Source organism: Cydia fagiglandana, chromosome 23 (assembly GCF_963556715.1).
Source record: "Cydia fagiglandana chromosome 23, ilCydFagi1.1, whole genome shotgun sequence".
NCBI classification, from domain to species: domain Eukaryota; kingdom Metazoa; phylum Arthropoda; class Insecta; order Lepidoptera; family Tortricidae; genus Cydia; species Cydia fagiglandana.
In genome coordinates, this window is record NC_085954.1 from 9,495,005 (window position 1) to 9,516,775 (window position 21,771).

Below are 21,771 nucleotides of genomic sequence, written 5' to 3' on the forward strand. Positions count from 1 at the left end.
TCTTGGCAGTGTCGTAGTCAATGGCTATGTCGGCCACATATCGCTGGCCCAATATTACAGGGTTCTATGGGCCCGATTCGGATTTTGAAATAGATATCTTTTAGACATCACCAAGATACGATAACGATATGTTTAAGAACTAACCTGTCAAATTTGACATTTGCGCGATTCTGGAGATACTCTTGAACGATTTCCACAGGATATGACTTAGAGATCCAATTCACATCTAATAGATATCTTACTTTATCTAACGTAAAAGTGACATTGGTTGCCCGAATTGCGCTGCAAAAGAGAAGTAGTTGATATCTAAACTATAACGTATCTAGAATGGATCTAGTACGTGTCGTCTCTTGTGAATATCTTGAAGTTCGAATACGGCAGTATGTTTCTCTATTATCGAACTGAAATTTGAACATGTCATTGTGACATTAAGTCGAATTTCGACTATCTTGAAAATGTAACATGGAACTGTGTAATATTGAGCCAGCGATATGTTTATCATATAATTTTTCACCATTTTTCGCGTTTTAATCATTTTGGCAAGCTTGTTCATAGGTCAAATTTATCCGCCGCCGGTATGACGCGTACTGTCATTCTTACTTTACATTCAAAATAACATTTAGGTATCTAAATGCCTACTGTCGGGTTTTGTTCGACGGACTGATATTTAACCATTTTTGTGCAGATATAGATACATTTACGTAATATACGAACACTTGTTTCTCTACTCGCCACTTCACATGGCGACCCTGCGCACTTGAAATCTTCTAAACACACATAAAATAGGTATATCATTGTCAAGGCACGGGAAGTAAGTAAGTATCTGACGAGCTAGTTTAAAGGCCGATGTTTGTCGAGGCCTCTCAAAAGCCGAGCCCAGGCAATCCCTATTTCGACTGAAGTTATATAGTTAGCGATTTTCGCATTGTGAAATAAAATCAATTTGCAGAGGGCTACTATGCTGAGGGCGGGAGTGAATCTGGAGCGGGGCGAGCGGTGTTAGTGGCCGCGGGGGTGGCGGCAGGGTACATGCTGCTGGTGTTGGCGCTGATGCTGTATTGCAGGCGGCGTCGGCGTGAGCGGCGTCTGCGTGGTAACTATACTATTGACAACATGCAATATTATACGTTAAAACAACATTAAATAAATGCAAAAAAGTGAAATCTGCAAAATTTTCATGATTTTTAAAATTCAACTTAATGTCACTATGACAATGTTCTAATTTCAATTCGATAAAAGTAAACATAGAACCCTGTAATATTGGGCCAGCCAATTGTCATTTTTTATCGTCGTATCGTAATAATTGTATAAATGCATAATAGATTCCTTATGTTGAAAAAAGAAAAAATGTATAGTAATTAATATTTAAGTATAGGTACGCAATTTCTTTTTTTCCTGAAAATCATGAAAAACTAACTTAGGTAATTTTTTTGCAGTTATTGACTGCCTTTCTTATTATTAAACTTTTCTAACCATTAATATAGAAGATCAGAGCGTAACGCTCTAAAATATAGTATTATTAGATATCCTCCTGTCTTTTAAGTAAACTATTAGCATACTTAATAGGTACACTTACTACATATTTATTCGCAGGTGAAAAGATAGAGCTAGAAATGGCTGAAGGCCGCGAAAAGTTGGTGGAAGAAGGAGATGACAAGCCCAAGACCAACGGAGCGCCCAATGGGAAACTGCCACACGACAGAGACAGCGGTATGTACTTATTAGAGATGCACCATTATTTTACTATACGGCCGGATACCGGATAGTGACCTACTATCCGGCCGGATACCGGATAGTCACTTTGCTTGATTTCGGAGTAAACAAATTGGATTTAAGAAACAGACACGGTAATAATCGTACTTGTTTATTATTTTAAAACAGTTTAATAATTCCATTGACTTGCACGCGCACTCATTTCGAACCTACAAATGAGTTCGCGCGAACGTTCACTAGGAAACAGGTCAAACCTGCAGAATGCTCACATGAAAAACCGAAATGTAGGTATGGTTCCGCTGGCCGAATATCCGGCGGCCGGATACCGGATATTCGGCTGATGTTCAGGCTGAATATCCGGTATCCAGTATCCGGCCAAACAACTATCCGTTGCATCTCTAGTACTTATCCCCTTATTCATAAACGTTTACTAAAGTTAACAAGCCGATAATAATCGTTTGTCCCTTTCCATCATACCAATAAGTCGGAAAGGGACAAACAAACCATATATCCATCATATGAGGTCATAGTCACCGGACCTTCAAAAATTATGACGCATGAGAGGCGCTGTGTTGTATAGAAAAAGTTAGTGAAAAGATAGAGCTAGAAATGGCAGAAGGGCGAGAGAAGTTGGTGGAAGGAGAGGACAAGCCCAAGACCAACGGAGCACCCAACGGGAAACTGCCACACGACAGAGACAGCGGTACCTACTTATCCCCTTATTCATAAACGTTTACTAAAGTTAACAAGCCGATAATAATCGTTTGTCCCTTTCCATCATACCAATAAGTCGGAAAGGGACAAACAAACCATATATCCATCATATGAGGTCATAGTCACCGGACCTTCAAAAATTATGACGCATGAGAGGCGCTGTGTTGTATAGAAAAAGTTAGTGAAAAGATAGAGCTAGAAATGGCAGAAGGGCGAGAGAAGTTGGTGGAAGGAGAGGACAAGCCCAAGACCAACGGAGCACCCAACGGGAAACTGCCACACGACAGAGACAGCGGTACCTACTTATCCCCTTATTCATAAACGTTTACTAAAGTTAACAAGCCGATAATAATCGTTTGTCCCTTTCCATCATACCAATAAGTCGGAAAGGGACAAACGATTATTATCGGCTTGTCATCAACTTTAGTATACGTTTATGAATAAGGGGGTTAGTTACTTACTTAGGCCCACTTGCACCATTCTACTAACCCGGGATTAATCGGTTAAACCGTTAATCCAGTGTCAAATTGTACTGGTAACCATGGTAACTTCATGGTTTAAGGCCGAGCCACACCGGCTTGCGTGTGCGTGACGTGCGCGTGTGCGTGCGCTAAAATGTTGGAGCCGCACACGCACACGTCACGCAAGCGGTGTGCCGTCTCTCATAAGGATCTGTATACTACAACGCCGCACGCGCACGTGCACGTCACGCACACGCAGCCGGTGTGCACTGGCCTTTTACCGGTTAACCCCGGGTTAGTGAATGGTGCAAGTGGCCCTTAGTTAGCCATGGTTATATCATAGGATTTTGAAAAGAAAAATTAAGACCTCTGCGAGAGCCGTAATTTTCGTAGATGTTACGAGTAAATGTTTGACTTTTTGGCTTATACTCGTAAGCATACCTGGGTTTTTGGTGCGGGAATGTCTTACACTAGCCTAGCTAATAAAAACTTTAAAAACCGATACTATTTTAACAATTCTAAGCACATTTGGAGATTAATACCTATTATTATGTCATAGTTTGGTAATTATTTTACAATAAACAAAGTTATAAATCATTCCTGAACTATAAGCCGATGTATGTATAAGAATATGGCTAAAACACTTTTTTATGCTTTTGTTGTTGTCCAATTTTATGTCTGGAAGTCATAAAATATGTAGCTTTAAGGTCACTGTCACCGTTTACTTAGACCTACGACAATTATGACGCATGAGAGGTCCGGTGTTGTATACAATAGTAGATCTTTTCTATATCTAGAATATTATATATAAAAAAACAAGTCAAGCTAATTTTGCCCTATAATTAACTGGGTGTTGTTTCAGGTGCCGACACGTCAGAGGTATCAGCGGCATCTCGAGTTTCCCGCCGAGGATTTGAGCACCTCGCGGCCCCGAGGACCTTACTCTCGGAGCAGATCCCTCTAGGTAAATAGGAATAAGTATCGAACACACACACACACACACGCACACGCACACGCACGCGCACGCGCACACGCACACGCGCACGCGCACGCGCACACGCACACCCACACACACACACACACACACACACACACACACAAAAACTGTTACAATGTCATTGAGTTTTCACTTCTGCCGGCACTCCCGGAGTGCAGCCCGTTTCTTTTTTTACTAACAATGTCATCTCACTCTCAGGCCGCGGCGAGTTCGGCGAGGTATCGCTGGCGCGCCTCGACGTGTCGGCACTGAAGCGCGCGCGCTCGGCCGCCGCCAGCTCCGCGCCGCGGTTGCGCCCCGTACTAGTCAAGGCTCTGACTTCTAAGGACGAGGTAACTATGTCGTAGAAGGCCCTAAGTACATTGGGCCCCTAGAAAACTCAAGTATAAAGAGTCCTGCCCGCTGTTTGACTGTACTGTAACTTAATAAGTAGTAAAATGTATTCATCCTCACGTGTCCTATCATGTAAACAAATACTTTTCTCTGGAATTACACATTAATAATAACTTAAAATGTTGTACAAAGTATTGAAATCAGCCAAATAGCCACTGAAACATATCATTTCTAATAGGATTTTGATCAAAGATCGCAGTAACGAACGGATCACCTCAAAAACATCTGGCAGCTTCCTCGCACAATGCATAAGCATTGCATTTCAGCGAGGTAATGCTGCCAGCGTCTACGGTACCTTGCCGAGGGGTGATTTTTATTGTAGTTTAGGTTTTATTTTTATTAATTTAGTATAATTTTAGTTTATTAGTTTTTATACTACATTTATATTTATTGAATGAAATATAAAATATCTGACATCACCATCATCTCGATGCCTAGATTTTCTATGGATTTGCCGTTTGTTTGTTTACATGATAAGACACATAAGTATGGACGGTATAGAAGGAAGAACAACGAAAATCAGACCAAATTATGTAGGTTTTTTTTTAGTATATTCTCTGGAATGATAAAACGAGTTTTTAATTTTCTCGCATTGCGTATGTTCTGTCCCACACAAGCGCACGGGCGCCTCTATCTATATAAAATACTAGGTCTATGACATTTCATTTCGGTATATTGTGGCGCCGCCTATTAAATGTTTTTTGATGGATACTTTTCATACATATAGGTCAGGAAATGAATGCTCAAAAAACGTTGTAGAGGGAAATGCGAGGAACAGAATTTTTGACTCCGTAACTTTGTTTGGACTAGTTAGGAGGTGAACATATCAAAAGTCCCCGGCTGTAGCCCCGGTGCTGGGGGGTAGAGGGGGGTAAGAAGGTCGAATTTTTCGGTTTTTCATTGATATCTTGGAAACTTTGCGTCTTAGCGACATGACTACTAAGACAAACCGAAAGCTGATAAAATTAGTTACAAGTTTTATTCAGTCAAGTTTTTCGATATCTACCCCCCAGCACCGGGGCTACAGCCGGGGACTTTTGATATGTTCACCTCCTAACTAGTCCAAACAAAGTTACGGAGTCAAAAATTCTGTTCCTCGCATTTCCCTCCATACCTTCTTATTGCTTGGCCTAATAAAGATTTTGCTCCTTTATATAGTATCCATGCACTTAAGGATGAATAGACTTTAAGGACTTAAGGATAATCTAAACTATTTACTAAAACACGTCCAAAAAAAAAGCATTTACTATTTGAAAATTGTTTATTTTTTCCACTAGGCGGCCGGGGCAGAATTCCGTCGCCAACTGGAATTATTCGGGCGTGTCCGACACGAGGGCGTCGCGCGCCTTTTGGCGCTCTGCAGCGACGCAGACCCGCATCTAATGATCCTCGAACACACTGACTGGGTACGTTATATCTTAGCACTAAGAGATTTGAAAGAAAGAGACTGGAGTAAACACAAAAGGATATTTTGCAAACGTCAGCGCAGGTAGAATCTTGGGGTAGTAAAGTAGGTTACCTACATATATCTAGTGTCTAGGTAGGAGCAGAATTCCGTCGCCAACTGGAATTATTCGGGCGTGTCCGACACGAGGGCGTCGCGCGCCTGTTGGCGCTCTGCAGCGACGCAGACCCGCATCTGATGATCCTCGAACACACTGACTGGGTACGTTACATATATGTCGGCGGCCGATCGTAAGATCAGGCAGATCGTAATGTTCCTGTGCAATGTTTTGACAATAGTCTCCTTAAACCAATATATAGGTAGGATAGGTTCGTTAGGTTGCTTCAGATGCCCGAACGGCAAACTGCCCAGAAATAGGAGCCCCGCGCAGCGGGGCTCCGTCGACTCAGGGAACGAGTTTTACGTTTCACGATACATTACAAGATTTTCACGTTTCACGATATGCCTAGGAATTTCACGATATGCCTGGTCTTACGATCGGCCGCCGACATATACAGGGTGATTCATGAGACGTGAGCAGGACTAATCCTGCACACTCAGTAACTGATAATTGATCGATCACCGTCGTATTTAGGTGGTCGTCGTGGTCGTAACCCGTGAGGACCTGAAAACCCGAACGGAGTACGACAAACTCTGGAGAGTCCTGTAAGGCATGGCTAGCAATATGATTTCGATCAAATTGCTAGCTATGCTATACGGACCTCAGTCATAACCCGTGAGGACCTGAAAACCCAAGCGGGTTATGACACACTCTGGAGAGCCCGAATGGCATGGCTAGCAATATGATTTCGATCAGATTGCTAGCTATGCTATACGGACCTCAGTCATAACCCGTGAGGACCTGAAAACCCAAGCGGGTTATGACACACTCTGGAGAGCCCGAATGGCATGGCTAGCAATATGATTTCGATCAAATTGCTAGCTATGCTATACGGACCTCAGTCATAACCCGTGAGGACCTGAAAACCCAAGCGGGTTATGACACACTCTGGAGAGCCCGAATGGCATGGCTAGCAATATGATTTCGATCAGATTGCTAGCTATGTTATACGGACCTCCCGGTTCCGCTTAAGGTGTAGGTGACTTAAGCGGACTATACTCACCTGCCTGCGTAAGTCCTGCGCAGTAGAGCGCCGTAAGCGGGGATGCAGGAGTCCTGGGGGCCGAGGCCTGCAGGGGGTCGGGGTTAGTTATCCCCTGTGGGCCAATATGCCCTTTTTGGTCCGAATTTCCGGCGAAACGGTGGCCCTGCAACTAGCCACTGCAGGGTATTGGACACGCGTCCCGTACGGTCGAGGTGGTACGGTCCGCAGGCGAGGTGTGGGGAGGGGCGTTCTCTGGGAGGATGCCAGGGGCTCGGCCATGCTGACGGGGCAAGGGCGCGTGGAACCACTGGGAGAGATAGGATCGTCTCTCTCAGCCACGTGTCTGCAGCTCCCGATGTCGCGCATGAGTCTCACCTCTACACACCTATACCTCTTGGGTATTCCTGGTGTCCAAAGTGACATCCCCAAAGGTGCGGGCTCCATGGAGGGTGGGAAGCTCGAGAGGTGAATTTTCTTACAATTCAAAAATGGAAACAACAAGATCCCAAACCCCGCGGGTGCCGGAAGGGAAACCGGAAGGCGCCCCAACACCGGAGGGAAACGGCGCAGTTTCGGCTGTACCCGGAACCTCCACCCAACACAACACTACACGAGGAGACGGAGCTGTCCCGATAGTTCCTCCCTCCTCATCACGTGCTTACAGGGAGGAACAAACAACCCTGCCAAGCACCACTACACACGGCGCTGTCCCGACAGTACCGACACGCTACACACACCAAATGGGAGCTGTCTCGACAGTACCCCCACAAATCAGACACAACTCACCCCGTGGTGGCGCTGTCTCGACAGCACCGCCTCGGAAGGGGCAGCCCGCAGCAGGGATTAGAGCCGCCGGGAAACCAAAGGCACGCAAACCTGCTACGTGGACGCCCAAACCAGTAGGTTCGGTACCACAGCGTACCCAAGCCCTACTGCCAACACCGGGGACATCCACGGGCACTGTTCCGACAGGAGGGAAACCCCCTGCCACGGAGCAGACCCCAGTGATGGAACCAGCGCTGGACCCCGTCTCTGCTCAGCTGGAGGCGGGCTGGACCGTTCAGGTGTCCAGGAAGGCGCGGAGGTGGAAGCCCAATAAACGGATGGAAACTCCCGTGCCCCCGCCTCCCCCTGTTACAGCTGCGGCTAAGCCGCATAAGCTGAACAAGAAGCAGAGAAGGAAGCGCAGAGAGAGACTAGCAGCTCTCAACACCGCCCCGGCGCCTCAACAGAGCGTCTCTGGGAAGGGTCAGGCGCAGGCTGCAGCTGGTCCACCAGCAGCGAACCGTGCCCCTCCCCAGGAAAAGAGGGCGAAGGGGACCAGGGCCAAGAAGGAAAGTAACCAGGGTGCCCGGTCTTCTGCCAAGAGGGCCCGACTGGATGAGACAATATCTCCCAGAGGAGAGCCTAAGAGGCAGAAGACTGGACCGCCTGGTGAAACCCCCCATGCCGATTATGCAGAGGCGGCAAAGGCTGACCTGCTGGTGGCGGTAACTACTGCCACCTCGGGACACCTGACCTCGCAACAATCGGATGAGGTCCAGAGGCAGCTGCTAGCCCTGCTCTCGCAGGAAGCTAGACAGCCCACCTCAAGCCTTCCCGCAGGCCCACTCTTCAGGGGCAAGCCCGTATGGGCGAATGGCTCCCTCAGATTGTGGTGCGAGAACCAGGCTACGCTAGCATGGCTCAAGCGCAGTGTGGCTACCATCACCCTCGATGAGGGGGAGAAGGTGGTAGTCAAGCGCCAGAGCGAGGTACCCAAACGAGTACGCTGCGGCATCCTGTTCCCGGGTGTCTGGGAGGACTTTGGCGAAGTAGGCCGAGCCCTCCGCTACCAGAACCCGTGGGCGGAAATAGACCGCTGGCTGCTCAACCGGCGAGAGGTGCAGGGAACGGAGACGTTCGCTGTGGTCAGTGTGCCGGAGACAGTCGTGCAGCCCCTTGTGAGCCGCGGACGCCGGCTCGGCTTTATGCTGGGTTCGGTGTACGTGAAGTTTGAGGGGTCACGGGGCAAATTCAGGGAACAACCGCCCCCTAGCAGCACTGTCGCCATAGATGGCGCAGCTGAGGCACCTGCCGAGCCCATGGACACTTGCGTGACGACGCAGGCACCTGTTGACGAAGTCCAGGAGCCTGAGTTGCAGGCCCCAGCGCAGTCTCCTTCCGTCCCCGAGAAGGACGAAGAAGAACTTCTTCGTGACTCCTCGGGGAGTGAGGGGGAATGCGCGCAGGGGCTGGGCAAGCTGGCCATCGGCAAGGAGGAGGAGGAGCCGATGTCGGCGGAGGAGGGCGATCCTGGTGGAGGAACCCCCTTCGCCCATTGGTAAATTCCTCCAAGCCAACCTCCACCACAGCGAAACCGCAACGGCTCAGATCCGGAAGTGGTTGGAGGTCAACACAACAGCCGTAATTCTGATCCAGGAGCCGTGGGTCAGAAGGGGCTCTGTTTGCGGTCTCCGTAACATAGGAGGTAAGCTAACAGTCTACTCGGGTCCGGATAATCCCCGGGCCTGCATATACACAACTAAAGATATACATGTGCAACCTCTAACGAGCTTCTGTTCTAGAGACGTGTGCGCCATAAGGCTGCGCGGGGCGCAAGACACCAGCATGCAGGAGATGGTCGTAGCCTCTGTGTACATGCCGGAGGCGGACGACCCACCACCGCACGACATGACAAGGCTGGTCAACTACTGCGAAGAGGCGGGGCTCGAACTCATCGTGGCAACCGACTCGAACGCACACCACCCCCTATGGGGCATGGATACAGGTAACGAGAGAGGTAAGAAGCTTGTCGAGTACCTATTTACCACGAACCTCAACCTCCTTAACACAGGTTCGAAACCAACATTCATAAACAGACGCAGCAGAACAATCATTGACCTGACCCTAGCATCTGAAGAAGCATCGAAACACATCTCAGGCTGGCATGTATCGGAGGAGGTGTCATGTTCAGACCACAGATGGATTCGATTCGACATTCAGGTAAAAACATTCACAGCAGTGCCTAGAAGGGACCCACGCAGGACTAATCGCGACCTGTACACCCTGCGTCTAAACACAGTACTGGAACAGCAGGAGGGTCCCCTGAAGATAGTAGGCATAGCTGAGATAGAAGAACAGGTAAGCACCCTTACAAACACCATCCTGGATTGCTACCATCAGGCATGTCCCTTAGCTACCCCATCAACAAGAAGTGGAAGGAAGAACAACTGGTGGGGACCTGAGCTGGAGAGACTCAGGGGCAAGATGAGGAGACAACTAAACAGAGCTATGAACACTGGCACTGACGAGGACTGGGATAACTACAAGTCCACCAAGGCCAAGTACAAAAAACGACTCAGGTACAGAAGCACAAACTCATGGCGCAAATTCTGTACAGACATTGAGACCACCATGCAGGCTAATAGGGTAAGGAAGGTTCTCTCCAACAACTCAACCATAACCTTGGGATCCCTACGTAAGCCTGACAACTCTCTCACCAACTCACCGGAGGAGGCGGAACGGGTCCTGGTGCAAACACACTTCCCGGACTGCGTGATATCGCACCCAGTAAGTTGGGAGGAGGAGGAGACCACTCCGTCGGAGGACGAGTGGCAGCAGACACATGAGGTAATCAGCCCGCAGCGCACGCAATGGGCCATAAACAGTTTTGACTCCTTCAAATCTCCAGGAATGGACGGGATCTTCCCTGCGCTACTTAAGTGGGGCGGGAGGCATCTCACTTTGAAGCTGACCACCATTCTGCGCGCCTGTCTGGCTCACAGGTACGTGCCGAAGCGGTGGAGAGAGGTCAAAGTCATCTTCATACCGAAACCAGGTAAAAGCGATTACTCAGATCCCAAATCCTTCAGGCCCATCAGCCTGACCTCATTCATGCTTAAAACCTTGGAGAGGTTGTGCGATAGGCACCTGAGGGAGAGAGTGCTGAGTAACGTGCCCCTGCATCCCAACCAACATGCCTACAGCCCTGGCAAGTCTACAGAATCGGCACTTCATGCAGTGGTAAGCAAAATTGAGGTAGCGATTAAAAACAGGTCCATGTGCTTAGGAACCTTTATAGACATAGAAGGAGCCTTCGACAGGACTAGGTTCAGCAGCATTGCAGCAGCACTGGTAAGACATGGTGCGAATACAGTCATGACCAAATGGATAAACAACATGTTGAGCCAGAGGATCATAAGACTTGGGACAGGCGAGACACAGCAGGCAGTAGTGGCAAAGGGATGCCCCCAAGGGGGAGTTCTATCGCCACTTCTATGGAACCTAGTGGTGAACGACCTCATAACAACATTAAACAACAATCACTATTACACAATCGGCTATGCTGACGACATAGTGATACTAACAAGCGGCAACCACTCAGGTACGGTATGCGATGTTACCCGCTCTGCACTAGCCATCGTGGAGCGCTGGTGCGTTAACAACGAACTCACAGTCAATCCTCGCAAGACGGAGCTGGTAATGTTCACCAACAAACGCAACTTGGGAAACTACCATCTTCCCAAACTGTTCAATACAGAACTCCAACTATCGGCAGAGGTAAAGTATCTAGGGGTAATACTTGACAACAAACTGAATTGGAGTAATCACCTAAATGGCAAAATTGATAAAGCTACAGTCGCGTTCTGGCAATGTCGTAGAATGGTGGGTAGAACCTGGGGATTAACTCCTAGGCTAACTCTATGGCTTTACCAGGCAGTGATAAGACCAATAATAAGCTACGGCGCGATAGTATGGTGGCCACGCACCAAACTATCCACTGTTGAGGCTAGACTACAACGACTCCAGAGGTTGGCCTGTATGGCGACAACGGGCTGCATGAGGACAACACCAACCGCGGCCCTGGAAGCCTTACTGGGCCTGCCGCCGCTGCACCTCTTCATACAACAAGAAGCGCTGGCTGCGGCGGTACGTCTCAAAAAATCTAATCTCTGGAGACCGCCTAGGGTGCCACACACCGAAATCCTCTACGAGGCCATAAGGACTGTATCGTTTATTATAAATACAACTTTACTTAGCCGTTTTTTCTGGTATTATGTTTTTATTAAAAAATTACACATATAGTTTAATTAGTGCTTTAATAATAAGTAACATTTCGTCCTGGGAGATCACGTAAAGCATATGGTTTGGACAATATTTACCCAATCCTCCCGAGTAACTACAACGATTTCGGACAAATACTACAAGAAAATTTACGGTTTGCGAACAAGATAAGTATTACACAAAAAAAATCGTACTATGTAAACAGCAATTACATATGATTCGTAAAGCGAAACATCTGGGCATAGTCTAATCATTTCTTTTAGTTGGAAAAAAAGTTTTGGATCTGTGCTTGGTGGCCTTTTTGAAAATATGGCATGTTACTTACGACAACCCCGACTTTGGTATACAATATAACCATCATGGAGCGTTTCTATCGACCTGTTCTAGCCATGGTTCAACGCCATGAATGTCCGTTAGGCTTTGGATTTCGGTAGATTCTTTTAGCTGTTTCCGTCATTTCCCTGGCGTCAGAAATTGACGGGAATCCAAAATGTTGCATAAAAAGTCGTTTTCATGTAAAGATAAAATACACCACATTTATTCTGTGGATGTTCAATTGAGCAATCATGAAAAGGACACTTAGATGGCATATTTTGGCAGCATATTAACCTTTTGTTTCTTTAAATCGTACTAAGGAATCGGTGAAATAGTCTCAAATTAAGCTCGATAGGCTTGTCCGAATTACATTTGCTAGAAGGTATTAAAATCATCATAAAGTCCCTAAAATAAAATAAATGTAAAACATTCTTATATCAGATATGTCTTAAAAATACCCCCAGATTATACCTTAAGAACATAGTAATACAAAATAATATACACGTCAACAGTTAGACCAGGTTTTATCTGTATTTATAATAAACGATACAGTCCTTAGGTAAGGAACCGCTTATAGAAGCGGTGACTGACAGGATACCCAAGCAGTTCGTCTTCGACAAAAAATACAAAATACAATTACACGAAGAACCCCATGAAGGACTCAACCCAAGGGAGCTGAGAATCTTCACGGACGGATCAAAAACAAGGTCAGGCACTGGCGCTGGGGTTTTCTCAGAGGACCTAAACATACACATCTCGACACCACTTGGTGCCCATAACACAGTCTTCCAGGCGGAATGTATGGGCATTATAATGGCAGCACACGCAATCGTCTCAAGGGAAGCAATGGACTACCCCATCCGCATACTCTCTGATAGTCGGTCAGTACTACAAGCTCTACAAAGTTTTACTTTCACTTCAGGGCTAATTTACGAATGTCACAAAGCTCTGTCAGAGGTATGTACCACCAATGGCGTAACTCTGCAGTGGATCAAAGGACACAGCAACTCACGAGGTAACGATGCAGCCGACATCCTGGCGAGAGGAGGCTCGGAACTGAAGGTGGCAGGACCTGAGCCAATCCTACCTCTGCCATATGCCTGGCTCCGGAACACGCTGCGACACAACACCAAGGTAAAACACCAGCAATATTGGTCTAACCTAGGCACATGCAGGCAGGCGAAGGAAGCCCTCCCGACACTCAACCCCAATCTGTCGCGGAGGCTTCGACAGCTGAAGAGACCACAGCTCCGGCTTTTAGCTGGGGCAATAACTGGACACGCCTCATTTAACAAACACCTATTAACCCTACGTGTTACAGATAGCCCCCTCTGCAGAGCATGCATGGAGGCAGAGGAGACAGCCGCCCACGTCATTCTCGAATGCCCAGGGGTGGCAAAATACCGGGCACAACACCTCGGCTCACCGGGGTCTCTCCCAGAAGTCGTCGGCAACATTAAGGGTCTGCTAGGCTTCTTGGTGGAGTTGGGTTGGCAGGAATAGTGCAGCCATCCCATCACGCAAAATAGGCGCAATAATAGACGTCGAGTTGCGGAAAACAAGCCCGCGATAACCTATAACCTATAACCTTAGGTGAAACAACCACACTTTTTCCTATTTTTTAACTTTTTAGCGAAGGCAAATTTGATTCTCTACAATCATGGTCACCCTACAAGACCTAATTAATAAACATAAAACCTCTTTAACCGTAATGACAGCATTATGATTACGAAGAAAATAAACTGTCAGACTTGAGTGAGATACGAGTTTTCAAAAGTAACCAGACCGTGATGACATTCAATTTGACACAGAATATCGGTAGTTTAGTATTCTAATTGTAGGGTGACCATGCATGTCGTAAATAAATTAATAACTTTTTTTTTCAACACGACTAGAAAATTAACGTTAACCTCACTAATACTGATACGAAACAGTTGCTTATAATTTACGAAATGCGCAGTGTTAGTCCTGCTCACGTCTCCTGAATCACCCTGTATAACTCTCACACCTTGTCACCAACACTCACACGTATTTTTAAGTTAGGTTTTAGTTTTTCCAATGGCCCAACTGTTGCATACTCTTTTTGGTGAGTCCCAAGATACAGTCGCAGTCTAGTTTGGAGCTTACTGAACACCTATTGTGCATGCTACTGTATTCTTAGTTATTTTCAATAAATGAACAATATTTGAAATAAAAGTCAAGAGTAAATAATAAAATAATCGAACAAAAACGTGCTAAATATACTGGCGCAGCTGGTAGGATTCTAAACTAAACTAGTACCTTGAACTCACTGACACCCACGCTCTCATTCTCTTTAATTTTAAATATCTGGGAGACTGAGCTTCGCGGAAAACATATAAAAACACAAAAATGTGCGTTTTCCCAGAGATAAGACATAGCTAGATCGCTTTTTGCCCCCAAAAACCCCCATATAGCAAATTTCATCGAAATCATTTCCGAGATCCCAGAAATATTATATACCTACATATAATCAAACAAGAAATGCTCGTTTAAATGTATTATAGATATATAAAATAAATTAACTAATAAACTTCAGAATATTTACGTTAAATCTAACCTGTCTTGTTACCACACAGGGTGACCTGAAAACCTTCCTGCAAGCCACCACAGCGGAACAAACAGCGCAGTTCACCGGCGCTGGTGGCGCCAGCGCGGCGCCGCTGTCGCCGCAGCACCAGGCCCTGCTGGCCAGCCAGCTCGCGCACGCGGCCACCGCGTTGGCCACCCAGCGGCTCACACACAGGTAACATACGAGAGAACCTTCCTCCAAGCCACCCCAGCGGAACAAACGGCGCAGTTCACCGGCGCTGGTGGCGCCAGCGCGGCGCCGCTGTCGCCGCAGCACCAGGCCCTGCTGGCCAGCCAGCTCGCGCACGCGGCCACCGCGTTGGCCACCCAGCGGCTCACACACAGGTAACATACGAGAGAACCTTCCTCCAAGCCACCACAGCGGAACAAACGGCGCAGTTCACCGGCGCTGGTGGCGCCATCGCGGCGCCGCTGTCGCCGCAGGCCCTGCTGGCCAGCCAGCTCGCGCACGCGGCCACCGCGTTGGCCACCCAGCGGCTCACACACAGGTAACATACGAGAGAACCTTCCTCCAAGCCACCCCAGCGGAACAAACGGCGCAGTTCACCGGCGCTGGTGGCGCCAGCGCGGCGCCGCTGTTGCCGCAGCACCAGGCCCTGCTGGCCAGCCAGCTCGCGCACGCGGCCACCGCGTTGGCCACCCAGCGGCTCACACACAGGTAAGATACGAGAGAACCTTCCTGCAAGCCACCACAGCGGAACAAACGGCGCAGTTCACCGGCGCTGGTGGCGCCATCGCGGCGCCGCTGTCGCCGCAGGCCCTGCTGGCCAGCCAGCTCGCGCACGCGGCCACCGCGTTGGCCACCCAGCGGCTCACACACAGGTAAGATACGAGAGAACCTTCCTGCAAGCCACCACAGCGGAACAAACGGCGCAGTTCACCGGCGCTGGTGGCGCCAGCGCGGCGCCGCTGTCGCCGCAGCACCAGGCCCTGCTGGCCAGCCAGCTCGCGCACGTGGCCACCGCGTTGGCCACCCAGCGGCTCACACACAGGTAAGATACGAGAGAACCTTCCTGCAAGCCACCACAGCGGAACAAACAGCGCAGTTCACCGGCGCTGGCGGCGCCAGCGCGGCGCCGCTGTCGCCGCAGCACCAGGCCCTGCTGGCCAGCCAGCTCGCGCACGTGGCCACCGCGTTGGCCACCCAGCGGCTCACACACAGGTAAGATACGAGAGAACCTTCCTGCAAGCCACCACAGCGGAACAAACAGCGCAGTTCACCGGCGCTGGCGGCGCCAGCGCGGCGCCGCTGTCGCCGCAGCACCAGGCCCTGCTGGCCAGCCAGCTCGCGCACGCGGCCATCGCGTTGGCCACCCAGCGGCTCACACACAGGTAATGGCTCCTCTACACGATGGACCAACGCCGGCCACTCCAAGGGACGCATTTATGCGTTAGATGCAAGTGATATTGCTATCTCATTCTACCGCATGGTTGCGTCCCTTGGAGTGGCCGGCGTTGGCTAATCGTGTAGAGGAGCCATAACATGAGATAACATATTTAGAATAGAATAGAATAGAATTGATTTATTCGTAAGCACAAACAATCGGTACAATACATTATATCGTTGCTTATCATGAATAGTGGAACAACTCAAAATGAAATGCTATTGCATTTAATATTCTATCTTTTACTGGTAAGATTTAAAATCGAACGGCATTGCATTTTGTTTTATACCACTTTTCATGATAAGCAACGATATACAAGAAAACACAAAATAAGATTAAAGTGCCACGAAATGGTCCCATCTCAGCATGTTGCTGGTGGCTTCCAGCGCTGGTCTTCCGATGAGACCATCAAGTGAGAAGAAACACGGGAGGTAACATACAAGAAGAAAAAAAAATTTCAATCACGACTACAACAGCAGTAGACACTAGACAGTTTCATCACTTTAACCATAGAGAAACATAGAATAGAGTGCTCACTCCATACATCAATTTTGGTACTAAAACGACTATTATTTTCGCAGTCGACATCTAGCATCGAATAGCGGAATTATCAGTACCGCTACTTGATAATAGAATTCTCTAGTGTAGCGACTCACGAAAATTGTATTGCACAACAATTTACAACTACCTATAATATTAAAAGCAGAAGGAATTGAAAATAGAGTTCGGAAAGTTCCGGTTAATTCGGTTATAATATTAGCTGAAAATTGTTGAGCTTAGACATTCCGGACGTCGCTACATCTATTGTCAATATTGTTGTATTGCTAGATGTCGACTATGAAAATAATAGTCATTTTGGCACTAAAACTGATGTATGGAGTGAGCACTCTATGTATTTTTTTCTCTATGCTTTAACTCATTGGCGCAGTCGGTAGCATCGGAAACCTCATAATATATAAAAGAATATTTGGGGACAATTTTACGCAGATCGTTCTAGCAAACTAAGCAAGGCTTGTACTGTGGGTACTAGGCGACGATATACATATTATTACACTTACATAGCGGAATAATCTTTATTTTTCCTTTTTACAGAGACATCGCAGCCCGCAATTGCGCCATCTCGTCAGCATTGCGGCTGAAACTCACCATGGCGGCCATGTCCCGAGGACCAGACACCGCACATTACTACAAGCGACATGATCAGGTATTTATGAATAGTATACAAACCTATACTCTGTATCTTTAGGTATTTATATAAAAGTAAACAAATAATTTGTACATTCTCAGGTAGTTATAACATCTATTGGTTAACCAACCAAATACAAAACCGCCTGGATCAGTCACTGAACGACCTGATTTTAACCTACATTATTTGATCATGTAATGTTTTCATCTACTTCAACTGACTTAGGGTCGGTTGCACCAAACTGTTCGTATCGTTAAAGAGTTAGCTAAATTTTTATGTATGGAAAGTTTCATAGTAAAGCGCCGGGGCGCGCCGGCTGACGTTAATCAGTCTGTCAAATGTAGTTGGTGCAACTGGCCCTTAAGGAGCCATTTGAGGGTAGATTTTGTTTACTTTTATTTAAATACCTAAAGATACAGACTAGTAGGCAGTAATATAAACCCAGATCCCAGATCATAAGTTTGTCGACTCCGCTTTGCCTCGGCCGACAATGACGTCTTATCTGAGACATTCCTTACTTTATTACTGTATGTAATATCTATTATGCAACAGCAACAAGGGTACGCCTCGTTCCGTAACTTCTACCCTCAAAGTTTAATAAGCGTTGTTATGTGATTGAAATCAAAAGGAAATGCATATGTCGGCGGCCGATCGTAAGATCAGGCAGATCGTAATGTTCCTGTGTAATGTTTTGACGATAGTCACATTAAATCAATATATAGGTAGGATAGGTTCGTTAGGTTGCTTCAGATGCCCGAAGGGCAAACTGCCCAGAAACAGGAGCCCGACGACTCAGGAAGCGAGTCAAAGATTTTCACGTTTTTCGATATGCCTAGGAATTTCACGATATGCCTGATCTTACGATCGGCCGCCGACACATACATTACTATTTATTAACCGTAGTACTTGTAGTCGTTCGGAACGGGTAAACCTTTGCCTATTTGTTAAGTAAAACCGTACGTGCTACTTACCTGTATAAAAAGGTTCCGGTTATTGAATTACTCTGTAATGCGGTGGAATAAGATTCAAAATGAACTAATGGAATAGTTATTTGTACAACAAGAGATCAAAGTTTGATATTTCTTCGAGTGCTTATTTTGAGTGCAAGCGAAAGATTCTATAATAGATTCACGAGCGTAGAGAGTGAATCTAATTTAGAATCTTGAGCGTAGTAAGGGATTCAAAAGCGCACGAGATGTAAATAACTTGGATCTCGTGTAGTACACAAAATTTTTCACCCTAAGCAGTGAGAACATACCTATTAGAGGGACAGAGATAATAGAACCCAAGTATATCGAACTTGTATTAGACCCCGCATGTTGAAATGACATTTGACTATAAAGGTCACTTGAATGTCATTTTGTCTCAATCAGTGAGCAAAATGCGATTTTGCTCACTGAGTGAGACAAAATGACTCAGTGAGTGATCAAAATGCGATTTTGCTCACTGAGTGAGACAAAATGACACAGTGAGCAAAATCGCATTTTGCTCACTGTTTTTAAGAAGCAAAGTACCCTTGTTCGAGCTGCTGAGGTGAAAAAATATTTTGCGAGGCTGTGTGTGTTCCCTCTACAGTTACTGAGTGCCGGCGAGTCGGAACACTACAGAACCAGTCTAAAATGTGTCATCGAGATGCGTAACAAAGGCGCGTTAGGGGCTATACATAAATTACGTCATTTCAATTTAGGGGGGGGGGGGGGGGTCTGGGCATCGGATGACGGTAGCATAAAGTAGGAGGAAATGAGGTCATTTGAAGCATGATTTTTGGATGATTATAGGACAAAAATCGATGACGTAATTTATGGACAGCCCCTTATCGGAGATCGCTCCTACACTGGTTTTTTGAGCGTTGGACTACGCGCTCAGGTGCCAATTAGAATTATACGACCCTTTCTTTGCAACACTATTGTTGTTGGTGTATGTTGTTGTTATTGTTGTTGTGTTGTGTGTTGTTGTATACAAAGGATTAGCTGTTTGGGGTCAGCTACAAATCGAACAACTATACATAAATATTTAAAGAGTGCTCTTTCTTACAGGTGATCCCGCTGCGCTGGTTGCCGGCCGAGGCGGCTTTAGAAGGCGAATACTCCGCCAAGTCCGACGCGTACATGTTCGCAGCTACCGTATGGGAGGTTAGTAACGCTACTCGACGAGAGGTGGCGCTAGCAGTTGTTTCTTACAGGTGATCCCGCTGCGCTGGTTGCCGGCCGAGGCGGCTTTAGAAGGCGAATACTCCGCCAAGTCCGACGCGTACATGTTCGCAGCTACCGTATGGGAGGTTAGTAACGCTACTCGACGAGAGGTGGCGCTAGCAGTTGTTTCTTACAGGTGATCCCGCTGCTCTGGTTGCCGGCCGAGGCGGCTTTAGAAGGCGAATACTCCGCCAAGTCCGACGCGTACATGTTCGCAGCTACCGTATGGGAGGTTAGTAACGCTACTCGACGAGAGGTGGCGCTAGCAGTTGTTTCTTACAGGTGATCCCGCTGCGCTGGTTGCCGGCCGAGGCGGCTTTAGAAGGCGAATACTCCGCCAAGTCCGACGCGTACATGTTCGCAGCCACAGTATGGGAGGTTAGTAACGCTACTCGACGAGAGGTGGCGCTAGCAGTTGTTTCTTACAGGTGATCCCGCTGCGCTGGTTGCCGGCCGAGGCGGCTTTAGAAGGCGAATACTCCGCCAAGTCCGACGCGTACATGTTCGCAGCTACCGTATGGGAGGTTAGTAACGCTACTCGACGAGAGGTGGCGCTAGCAGTTGTTTCTTACAGGTGATCCCGCTGCGCTGGTTGCCGGCCGAGGCGGCTTTAGAAGGCGAATACTCCGCCAAGTCCGACGCGTACATGTTCGCAGCTACCGTATGGGAGGTTAGTAACGCTACTCGACGAGAGGTGGCGCTAGCAGTTGTTTCTTACAGGTGATCCCGCTGCGCTGGTTGCCGGCCGAGGCGGCTTTAGAAGGCGAATACTCCGCCAAGTCCGACGCGTACATGTTCGCAGCCACAGTATGGGAGGTTAGTAACGCTACTCGACGAGAGGTGGCGCTAGCAGTTGTTTCTTACAGGTGATCCCGCTGCGCTGGTTGCCGGCCGAGGCGGCTTTAGAAGGCGAATACTCCGCCAAGTCCGACGCGTACATGTTCGCAGCCACAGTATGGGAGGTTAGTAACGCTACTCGACGAGAGGTGGCGCTAGCAGTTGTTTCTTACAGGTGATCCCGCTGCGCTGGTTGCCGGCCGAGGCGGCTTTAGAAGGCGAATACTCCGCCAAGTCCGACGCGTACATGTTCGCAGCCACAGTATGGGAGGTTAGTAACGCTACTCGACGAGAGATGGCGCTAGTGTGTTACCTATCTATTCTATTCAATAAAAGAAAATATTAGAACAAGGCGTAAAATGAAAACATTTTAATGACTGTAGTGTTTTAACTAAAACTTAACAGGTGAATGTATATTTCAGATCTACACTAAAGCAGAGCTTCCGTTTGCCAAGCTGAACGATAACTCGGTGCTGGAGCGACTAAAAAGCGGCACCCTCGAGTGGACGGTCCCGGGTTCGATGCCCGACGCGCTTGCTGAATTACTGGTAAGTTGCATTAACGATAATAGGGCTATTTCTTGAGCACTTCTCAAAAAGTTTGTACATTTCGATCACATTTTAGATTTCTATAAAAATTGGTATGCTGGTAAAGTACATGAAGCTGAACAACTTCCACCATATTTCCAAAAATATCCCAGAAAGTTTCTAAGAAACATTCCTTTTTTTGTTACCAAATGTGTAAGGAAATCTGGTAACCATTCCAATTTTTTGAGAATTGCTCTCTTAATGATTAATGTACTGTATAGGACTAAATACCTGAGTAAAATCATAGACAAACATAAGTAAAGATAGAGTGGTAACTCCATACATTAGTTTTATTGCTGTAGGCGACGGAACGTACGAACCTTTTTGCTAAGCGCGTGCTGGCAGCCTGGCCGGTACGGATGCTGCCCCAAGCGCACGTCTTTTGTTTATATGTTGATAGTTTTCTCTGCCAATGAGCCACAAATGTTTATTTTTTCACATCTGTTGTAATTTTATTTTGTATTTTTTACCAAACGTACAATTACCAAAACGCGAGTTATTTCGTAGTCGTCAAGTGGAATTATCAGTTCCGTTAGTTGACACTAAACGTCGCAAGTGTCGCTACTGAAGAAAAATGTACTTTACTAACACAATTTACAACTAATATTAAAAGCAGGAGTAGAAAATAGAGTTCCGGTTAATTCAGTTATAATATGTTATAGGTAATTGTTGAGCATTAGAGTTTTCGTTCGTCGCGACATCTATTGTCAAGTAGCAGTACTGATAAATTCCGCTACTTGGCGCTAGATGTCGACTACGACTAGTGCATAATTGTTTTCCATCGT

General features: G+C 47.1%; 2 protein-coding genes across 2 annotated transcripts in view; both read left to right on the top strand.

The window, feature by feature from the left end:
- Nucleotides 1-21,771, top strand: part of LOC134675763 (tyrosine-protein kinase-like otk) — a 107,952-nt gene that overhangs the window by 85,566 nt on the left and 615 nt on the right. Inside the window, exons 10-20 of the mRNA XM_063534072.1 lie at nt 950-1,093; nt 1,594-1,710; nt 2,294-2,416; nt 2,600-2,722; nt 3,751-3,852; nt 4,084-4,217; nt 5,556-5,684; nt 14,787-14,953; nt 17,277-17,388; nt 19,407-19,502; nt 20,822-20,947. Of these exons, the coding sequence (XP_063390142.1) occupies nt 950-1,093; nt 1,594-1,710; nt 2,294-2,416; nt 2,600-2,722; nt 3,751-3,852; nt 4,084-4,217; nt 5,556-5,684; nt 14,787-14,953; nt 17,277-17,388; nt 19,407-19,502; nt 20,822-20,947 (1,373 nt within the window). The remainder of the gene's footprint in view (nt 1-949; nt 1,094-1,593; nt 1,711-2,293; nt 2,417-2,599; nt 2,723-3,750; nt 3,853-4,083; nt 4,218-5,555; nt 5,685-14,786; nt 14,954-17,276; nt 17,389-19,406; nt 19,503-20,821; nt 20,948-21,771) is intronic.
- On the top strand, nt 7,317-13,759 carry LOC134675726 (uncharacterized). Its single transcript, XM_063534035.1, has 3 exons — nt 7,317-9,151; nt 9,183-11,817; nt 12,754-13,759. The coding sequence occupies exons 1-3, from the start codon at nt 7,317-7,319 to the stop codon at nt 13,690-13,692; spliced, it is 5,409 nt and encodes a 1,802-aa protein (XP_063390105.1). The 3' UTR covers nt 13,693-13,759.

What these genes read in the sequence shown, in the direction of transcription:
- LOC134675726 (XM_063534035.1), top strand. Translation starts at nt 7,317, where the DNA reads ATGGAAACAACAAGATCCCAAACCCCGCGGGTGCCGGAAGGGAAACCG. An exon ending in GGAACCCCCTTCGCCCATTG is followed by an intron (nt 9,152 to 9,182) that starts GTAAATTCCTCC and finishes CCTCCACCACAG; the next exon opens with CGAAACCGCAACGGCTCAGA. An exon ending in TCTACGAGGCCATAAGGACT is followed by an intron (nt 11,818 to 12,753) that starts GTATCGTTTATT and finishes TCCTTAGGTAAG; the next exon opens with GAACCGCTTATAGAAGCGGT.